Source organism: Elephas maximus, chromosome 19 (genome assembly GCF_024166365.1).
Source record: "Elephas maximus indicus isolate mEleMax1 chromosome 19, mEleMax1 primary haplotype, whole genome shotgun sequence".
Classification (NCBI taxonomy): domain Eukaryota; kingdom Metazoa; phylum Chordata; class Mammalia; order Proboscidea; family Elephantidae; genus Elephas; species Elephas maximus.
The window spans coordinates 12,418,508-12,428,252 of record NC_064837.1 but is presented as its reverse complement, the minus strand read 5'-3'; the positions used below and the strand labels follow the sequence as shown (position 1 = coordinate 12,428,252).

The window sequence follows — 9,745 nt, the reverse complement described above, 5'->3', positions numbered from 1 at the left end:
CAGTTCCGAGCTGGGGCCCGAAGGAGCAGAAGAGTTGGATTGAAGGTGAAGGGCCGTGGGCCCCCCCTCCCCCATCTCACTGCCTCCAGGAATATTCCATGACAGTTAGGGGCTCTGTCCTGTGAGTGGGTTGGGGGCCTTTCCCAGGATCGGGTGCTCAGGTGCCTAATAAGGTGCCAGACTCCAGGCCCTGTGATGGCAACTGCTCTGCCTGATGAAAATATTTAAAAGACGCAGGACAACTGAGCCTGGCAAGGGAACAGGGAGATGTGGTGGACGATAGAGAAGGAGAGAAGGCATTCTTCAGAAGGGAACAGGGGCCTTTGGGATGAGTTCCAGGGGTCAGGAGGAGAAAGGGGTGAGCAGCAGAGGCCTGGCAAGGAAGGGGAGGGCTGGGAAGCCGAATGGGGTGGCAGCAAGCCTGGGATAAAAGAGGAGGTTGCGGCCTCCACGTCTAATGGTAGCAAGCAGCTGGCTGCGGCTCACAGCCAGGGCATCATGCTGCCCATACGATGGACGTCTAGCTCCAGCTGGATATCACAGGTGCTGGCCTCGGAGCTCAGCCTGATCGCCTTCATCCTGCTGCTTGTGATGGCCTTCTCCAAGAAATGGCTGAACCTCTCCAGAAGCCGCTTCTACCAGCGCTGGCCGGTGAATGTCACTGCCATGATCCACACCAAGGCCCATATCATGTCCATGGGGCTCCTGCAGATTTGCAAATCCAGGAGCTGTTACACCCTAGAGCACGGGAAAGGTAAGGCCCAGCCCCACCCCACTCAGGGCCTCCAGGTTGCCATGGCCTCTGCATCCTCCCTTCTGGTGGCATGGCCCCCTCCCTCGGGCATCCCTCTTCCCGGCCCACAACATAGCTCCGCTGGCAATGAGACCCTCAAGGGTCGCTTTTCCTCCCCCAGCCAGGCCAAATCAATTTGCCTGACCCATCGAAAAATGTCAACTGCTTTTAACAAGGCTCATGTCAAGTCAGTGCTTATCAAAAAGTTGTGTGGGGCGTGGACTTTTTCGCACACGTGAAAAAATAGAAAACCAAACGAGTTGACAATGAATCGATTCTGATGCAGGGTGATCCCGTGTGTGGAACTGTGCCCCATAGGGTTTTCAAGGCTGTGAGCTTTTGGAAGCAGATCACCAAGCCCTTTCCTTCAAGGCCTCTGGTGCATTCAGAACTGCAAATCTTTTGGTTAATAGTTGAGTCACCCAGAAACTCCATAACCCCACAATGCATCACTTTTCTTGGGAGAAGAACCAGGAGCCCCAAGGAGGTAGGGGTTTCCTTCCCCTAGTCTCACAGACCCAGACGTTGAGAGGAGTCCCTGAAATCCTCCCCGCAATGCCCTGGCCCCAGCCACTTTCTTTCCCTTCAGCCTCAGGCCTTGCTTTTCTGGGTCAGCTCTGGGTCTCCGAGAGCTTTTCCTGTCTCCAGGTTTGGTTTCCCTGTTCCTTCCTTTTCCCCTGGGTGGCGCAAAAAAGTTAATGCACTCAACTATTAACCAAAAGGTTGGAGGTTCAAGCCCACCCAGAGGTGCCTCAGAAGAAAGGCCTGCTGATCTACTTCTGAAGAATCAGCCATTGAACACCCCACGGAGCGGGGTGCACTCTGACATACTTGGGGTCACCATGAATTTGAAAAACCAGGGCTTTGGAAAATCAGAGCTTTTGACCCCCATTGCTATTTTTTCACTCTCCTTAACGTTATAAGACAGTAAATAAAGTTACACAGTTATTATTTTCTCCAGTTATGAAAGTAATGCATCCTTTTTACAATAAATGTGGGGAACAGCAGCTATCATATTGCACACTTACTCTGTTTGTCCAGTTTAATCCTCAGTCACCCCTAAGAGCTAGGGATAATCATCCTTATATTGTACACACACCCAGTGCAGTCGAGTCCGACTCATAGCGGCCCTGTAGGACAGAGTAGAACCGCCCCATAGTTTCCAAGGAGCGCCTGGCAGATTCGAACTGCCAACCTTTTGGTTACAGATGAGAAAACTGAGACTCAGAGAGACTAAGCGCCTTGCTCAAGGCTATAAAGCTATTAGGTTGAACCAGATGAAACTGCCACGATTGACTGCTTTTCCCCAGCAAAAAGACAGCCACTAGTAACAGCCTGATGCACACTTAATTGAAGAAGCTTTGAATGTTTTTTACGTAATTATAATCATTTTTCATAAGCAATGTCATATGCTTTTAAAATGATCTTTATAATACATAATAAACATTTCCTCATTATAAATGACTAAAAACTAAACCCACTGCGGTCGAGTCAATACCAACTCATAGCGACCCTATAGGACGGAGTACAACTGCCCCACAGGGCTTCCAAGGAGTGGCTGGTGGATTCGAACTGCTGACCTTTTGGTTAGCAGTCATAGCTCTTTACCACTGCACACCAGGGCTCCTATAGAAGACTATGATATTCAATTTTATAGATTCATCATCTTGGCTATTTCCCTATTCTTGGCAAATTTATTTCCAATTTCATATTTGAAAAAAAAAAGGGCCAATAAAGCTTGTTAATCGTAAAGCTTCTCCTGTATTTAGTGTTCATTCTTTAGGACAGATTCCCAGAGTGGGTTTACTGAACCAGAGAGAGCAAATATTTTAAAGTTCTTAGTAAAATTTTCCGTATTGATTTCAAAAAGTAGTATAGCAATGTACACTTCCACTAACAATGTGTGAGAAGGCTTGTTTCTTTGTACCTTTGCCAGCAGTGATTGTCAACTTTAAACACACAATTTTTTTTCTGAGTAAAAAGAAGTCACACAGTTATTACGAGAAATACAGACCAGTTTAAGAAAAAGAATAAAAATCACCTAAAGTTTCCCCACACAGGTATAATCACTGTTGACATGGTAATGGGTTTACTTTCTGGTCTTTTACATATATTTATATTTAAATATTTATACACTATATAAGCATAAATGATTTTTATGTGTTTTCAAAATTGCCATCATTCTATTCGTTCTATTTTGCAAACTCCACTTTTCAGTTGTAAGCTTTTACTCATGTCATTAAATAATTCTTCTATAACATCACTAAATTTTAAATTTTATTTGATTAGGTAGTATATCAACAGAGTAAAAAATTAAAAAACTATGAAACATCATACAGCGAAGTTAGTCTCCTATCCCCTCTTTCAGCCTCCCTCCCCAGAGGCCACCGCCGGCACCAGGGACGTTCCCTTTGGAGACAAGCACCTATCATGTCGCCATTTTTAACGATAATCTAATGTGTGGGTATTCTATGATTTGCACCTCGGTTACCACTCCTCTGTTAGTGGGGGTTTCTGTGTTGCTGTGATACTGAGCAGGTTTCAGCAGGGCTTCCAGTCTAAGATGGACTAGGAAGAAAGGCCCGGCAATCTACTTCTGAAAATCAGCCGATGAAAACCCTGTGGATCACAATGGTCTGACCCCCTTGCGCACGGGGTCACCACAAGTTGGGGGCAAACTCCGTGGCAACTAACAATAACTTATTTAACAAATCTCTTATTGGACATATAAATATCTCTGCAAAGAAGATCCTCCTACACAGATTTTGGCACGTATCTGATTATTTCCTTAACACAATTTTTAAGAAGCGTTGCTAGGTCACAGGGCCTTAACAATTTGGATTTTTTGACACTTTGTGCCAAACCACCAGAACTGCTGCCCACCAGCAGTGTGTAAGAGTACCTCTCCTACACTTGGTATCATCAATTTAGTATTGATCTTTGTTAATCCGATAGATTAAAAACAACTCATCTAATTTGCACACCGTTGTGTTGGGTTGCATATGTTTATTGGACATTCAGATTTCTTCTTTTGAGAACTTCAGTTCAAGTCCTCTGTCCATTTTTTCTCCTGAGGTCTTCTTTTTCGTGTGGTTGGTATTGCCAAACAATCTTGGTATCAGGAATCTTTGCTTGTTTAATAAGTAAAAGTGGTATTTCACTGTTGGTTTCAAATTTGCATATCTTTGGTTATTAATGAACCTGAACATTATCTTGTATCTGCCTATTTGATTACATTTCCTCCTTTGTGAATCTTTGGTTCATTTTGTTTTCTCATTCCCCCAGAGACTTCTAAGCAATGGACAAGTCAGTCACCCTACGGGGTGGCCGAAATAAGCTTCTGCTTGGCCCTTGGGCTGGGCTTTGTTCTCACCATCTGGTTGCACCTGCCATACTTGCCTGGTCTTCAAAGATTGCCTTCCTTTATCTGGATTGGGACCATCATGAGCCTCTGTGAAGGTGCCGCCTAGCTCTGGAAAAGGTTCTTAGTTTCTCCTAACCCACTCCTTCCTGGGCGCTTCTCCCTTTTCCTTTCGTAGAGGTTTTGTGGGTGGTGGGAGAACAGGACTAATAGTTGTTGGCTGAGAATTGTGATACATCATTTCCCGGCATCTTGAGAGGCGGAGGTGGAGGGGCTGATTCCCATGAACCTCTGGGGCCATATCTCTATGTGTGGTGAAGGGAGTTGTGGTTTGTGGCTGTAGCTTTGCAGATGAGGAAGAGTCCCTGTGGGATTCTTGGATAAGAATGAGACCTCTCCACTTCCTGTCTCCCAGTCACCTTCATTTTCTTCACCCTCATGTTGTTTCCAATTAACCTCTGGATCTTTGAGTGGAAGAGGAATTTATCGATCCCCATTGGCTGGAGCTATTTCATTGGTTGGCTGGTGTTTCTCCTATATGTCACCTGTGGTAAGTGGCCAGGAGGGTCCTGGGGGGAGAAGGGGACACGGATGGGTCAGGGCAGAGAAAGTGTGGAGGAAGGCAGGTGTCAATCCTCAGGGATATGTTCTTCGGGACTTATCTTACCTGTGGCCTCACCCTGCTTGTCACTTTCCCCTGCACTCTCCAACTTTCCCCTCTCCCATTCTCTGTCCTTTCTCAGCCATCCTTTGCTACTTCAACCAAAAAAATTTCTGGAGTCTGGTTCTGACGCATCCCTTTGACACCGTGTCGTGCAGGAGCAGTTTCGGCTCCCCCAGAGGCTCCCTGAGTGAGAACACAGAGATCATAGGCAGCCAGATGGAACCCCCGAACTCTGAGAAAAAAGAAGACGTCCCTGTAACCATTTCTGAGGGCTCCTAGGCACCACCAGGCTCTGTCCGTTCATCTGAATCCCTCTCCTCACCCTTTCCCTACCCCTGAACAGGTTGTCTTCTCATCAGTGGGAGGAATCAGGAGCAGAAGGACTTTAGGCCAGCTTGCACTCCTCTTCCGTGTTCCTGCCTTGGCTCCAGCTTGGGTGATGTGAAATAAATTGTCTGTCTCTTCCTTGTCATGTCTGGCAGTTATTGAGGCAAACTGGAATTTGGTAGCGGGGAGGCAGGAGGGGAGAAAGAACAAGATGGTTTCCCAGTTCTCCCTTCCAGGAGCCTTTTGGCACCCTTTGGTCCCTGAACCTGCCAAGTCTCTGCCTCAGTATACTTGTACACGAGCAAACGCCTCTCTAGAGCTAAGCCACTTTCTACTTTGTGTTGTCCTGTGCCAGTATGTGTTAGTCAGTGAACGTGGGGAGTCATAGCTGACCGGGACAGTGATACCACTTATGAACTTGTTGATTTTTTCACAGTGAAGAATTCAAAAGCAAAATGGACCCAGAGTAAGAGGCAGGTTACAAACTGAGAGCAAACTAGGTGGAAAGGCTGTATCACATAGTGGTCAGCCCAGGGGTGTGTCCTGGACAGCAATTCCAGCCCTGTGCCTGGCTTCTGCCACCACCTCACTGCCCCTGGCTGCTAAAGCTCTCCAGTTAAGCCTCTCTTGTCCTTCACCCTCTAACAGTGGGAATCAAACATGACAAGAGAGGAAAGGATTAGGGTCAAACCCTAAGCCCAAAAGACAAACTGCACATTTAGGGTATAAACTCAGTCTCACAAAGACACACAGAAGCCAGCTTAGTCAGCACTGGCCATGCCTGTTGAAATTCAGACATCTCGCACAGAGAGGCCTGCTGCCCAGGAGGGCACCAGTGATTGATCTTTGTCATATAATATCCATCCAACTGGAGTCACAATACCAGCTTGCTAGAGGAGTGCAGGGAAAAATTGGGAGTGGGTTGGATATGTTCCAAATATGTGTATTATTAGATTGAACCATATAGCCCTGCTGTTTTAGCAGTTAAATATTGGCAATTTCATATGGTTTGACCTAATATATGTGATTAATTTCTATTTGATTTGGGTCCCTTTTAGGATTCTTACTCCTATCATACTTGATCAGAAGTTCTGGAATTTCTTACCTAGTTCCAAGCAAATATTGTGAGCAAAGAACCTAATGTACCAAAAAACCAAACCCGTTGCCATTGAGTCAATTCCGACTCATAGTGCCCCTACAGAAGAGAGTAGAACTGCCCGTAGGGTTTCCGAGGAGCTGCTGGTGGATTTGAACTTCCAACCTTTTGGTTAGCAGCCATGCTCTTAACCACTGGGTCACCAGGGCTCCAAAAAATCTAATATAGAGGCTGGGAAATTCGGAAGAACAGACATTCCACAACTCTGTACTTTGTGTGCCCAAGCAAAATAAACAAAAACCATTGCTGTTGAGTTTATTTTGACTCATAGTGACCCTATAGGACAGAGTAGACCTGCCCCATAGGGTTTCCGAGGAAGGAGTAGTGGATTCAAACTGCCAATCTTTTGGTGAGCAGCTGAGCTTTTAACCAATGTGTCACCAAGATTCCGCAGAAGATAACCTAGGAGAAAATCTAGGTTGCCTTGGGTTTGGTGATGATTTTTAGATACAGCACCAAAATCACCATTCATAAAAGACAATGTGATAAAATTAAAAAACGTCTGCTCTGGCCCCAGTTAAGCAAAACATTATTGAGGAAAAAGAACAAAGTAGGAGACCTTACACTACCTGATCTCAGAACCTACTCTACAGCCACAATAGTCAAAACAGCCTGGTACTGGTACAATGATAGACACGAAGACCAATGGAACAGAATTGAAAACCCAGACATAAATCCATCCACCTACGGTCAGCTAATCTTTGACAGAGGACCAAAGTCCATTAAATGGGGAAAATACAGTCTTTTTAACAAATGGTTCTGGCCAAACTGGATGTCATTCTATAAAAAAGTGAAACAGGACCCATACATCACACTATACACGAAAACTAACTCAAAATGGATCAAAGACCTAAATATAAAACATAAAAAGATAAAGATCATGGAAGAAAAAATAGGGACAGTGCTAGTGGCACTAAGACATGGCGTAACTACAATACAAACCATAACTAACGATGTGCAAACATCAGAAGATAAACTAGATAACTGGGAGCTCCTACAGAGTAAACACTCATGCTCAACAAAAAACTTCACTAAAAGAGTTAAAAGAGAATTTATGAACTGGGGGAAAAAATACTGGCTATGGCACATCTAAATATGGTCGATCTCTAAAATCTATAGAATGTTTCAACACCTCAACAACAAAAAGACAAATAACCCAATAAAAAATGCGCAAAGGATATGAACAGACACTTCATCACAGAAGACATTCAGGCAGCTAACAGACACATGAGGAAATGCTCTCGATCATTAGTCATTAGAGAAATGCAAATCAAAACACAGTGAGATACCACCTATCCCGACATTACTGGCACTAAAAACAAACAAACAAACAGAACAGAAAATAACAAATGTTGGAAAGGTTAAGGGGAGATTGGAATTCTTATGCACTGCTGGTGGGAAGGTACAATGGTACAACCACTATGAAAAACAATATGGGGCCCCCTTTAAAAAGCTAGAAATAGAAATACCATATAATCCAGCAATCCTACTCCTAGGAATATATCCTAGAGAAACAAGAGCCATCACAAGAATAGACATACGCACATCCATGTTCATTGCAGCATTATTCACAATGGCAAAAAGATGGAAACAACCTAAGTGCCCATCAACAGATGAATGGATAAACAAACTGTGGTACATACACACAATGGAATACAACAATAGAGAACAACGATGAATCTGTGAAGCTCCTCATAACATGGATGAATCTGGAGGGCATTATGCTGAGTGAAATGAATCCATCACAAAAGGACAAATATTGTATGAGACCACTATTATAAAAACCCAAGAAAATATTTACACACAGAAAAAAACAATCTTTGATGGTTATGAGGGAAAACCACTAACTAGATAGTGCCCACTGCCATCGAGTCGATTCCGACTCATTGCGACCCTATAGGACAGAGTAGAACTGCCCCGCAGAGTTTCCAAGGAGTGCCTGGCGGATTTGAACTGCTGACCTTTTGGTTAGCAGCCATAGCACTTAACCACTATGCCACCAGAGTTTCCAACTAGATAGTAGGTAAGTGTTAATTTTGGTGAAGGCAATGACAACACACATTATAGGGGAAGTCAGCACAACTTGACAAAGGCAAAGTCAGAGAAGCTTCCTAGACACATCCAAATACCTTGAGGGATAAAGTTACTGGGGCTGAGGACTGGGGACCATGGTCTTGGGGGGATATCTAGCTCAACTGGCATACCATAGTTCATAAAGAAAATGTTCTACATCCTACCTTGGTGAGTAGCATCTGGGGTCTTAAAAGCTTGTGAGTGACCATCTAAGATACATCTATTGGTCCCATCCTGTTCAGAGCAAAGGATAATGCAGAAAACCAAAGACACAAAAAATACTCATCCAAAGGACTAATGGGCCACATGATCCAGAACCTCCACCAGCCTGAGCCCAGAAGAACTAGATGGTGCCTGGCTACCACCACCATGGCTCAGGGATCACAAGTGAGGATCCAAGACAGAGTGAGAGAAAAATGTAGAACAAAATTAAAATTCTCAGAAATAGGCCAGACTTACTGGTTTGACAGAGACTGGAGGAACTCCCAAGGCTAACGCCCCCGGACACCCTGCTAACACAGAACTGAAGCCACTTCTGAAGTCCACCTTTCAACCAAAAATCAGACAGGCCTATAAAACAAACAATAACACACATTAGGAACGTGTTTCTTAATTCAATCAAGTATATGAGACTAAATGGGCAACACCTGCCCAAAAGCAAAGATGAGGAGGCAGAAAGGGACAGAAAAATTGGATGAATGGACACAGGCAACCCGGAGTGTAAAGGGAAAGGGGGAGAGTGTTGACACATTGCAGGGATTGAACCAATGCCACAAAACAATTTGTGTATACATTTTTGAATGAGAAACTAATTTGTACTGTAAACTTTCAGTTAAAGCACAATTAAAAAAAAAAAAAAAAACTTCTGCGCTGCAAAAGACACTGCTAAGTGAACGAAAAGCCAAGCCACAGATTGGGAAAAAATATTTACAAAACACATAACTGATAAAGGACTTGTACAAAAATACACAAAGAACTCTTGAAACTCAACAGTCACCAAATAAGCAACCCAATTAAAAGTGGGCAAAATATATGAACAGGCACCACACCCAAGAAGATATACACACGACAAATAAGCATATGAAAAGGTACTCTACATCATATGGCATCAGGGAATTGCAAACTAAAACAATGCAATGCCATTACATATCTACCAGAATGGCTAGGATGGAAAACACTGACAGCACCAAATGCTGGTGAGGATGTGGAGCAACAGGAACTCTTACTCATTGCTGGTGGGAATGCAAAATGCTACAGCTGTTTTGGAAGACAGTCTGGCAGTTTCTTACAAAGCTAAACAGAGACTTATCATATGATCCCCAATTGTGCTTCTAGGTAACTACCAAAAAAAAAAACCCACTGCCGTCGAGT

At 44.1% G+C, this 9,745-nt stretch overlaps 1 protein-coding gene across 1 annotated transcript; it reads left to right on the top strand.

The window, feature by feature from the left end:
* The first annotated feature begins 267 nt into the window (after window positions 1–267).
* On the top strand, window positions 268–5,097 carry ODF4 (outer dense fiber of sperm tails 4). The gene is made up of 3 exons (XM_049860301.1): window positions 268–754; window positions 4,570–4,704; window positions 4,898–5,097. Exons 1-3 carry the CDS (start codon window positions 268–270, stop codon window positions 5,095–5,097), a joined length of 822 nt encoding a protein of 273 aa, XP_049716258.1.
* Window positions 5,098–9,745: the final 4,648 nt, after the last annotated feature.

Coding starts and splice junctions, on each gene's coding strand:
- ODF4 (XM_049860301.1), top strand. CDS start 268: ATGTGGTGGACGATAGAGAAGGAGAGAAGGCATTCTTCAGAAGGGAAC. Junction 755..4,569: donor CACCCTAGAGCACGGGAAAG/GTAAGGCCCAGC, acceptor CCTGTCTCCCAG/TCACCTTCATTTTCTTCACC. Junction 4,705..4,897: donor TCTCCTATATGTCACCTGTG/GTAAGTGGCCAG, acceptor GTCCTTTCTCAG/CCATCCTTTGCTACTTCAAC.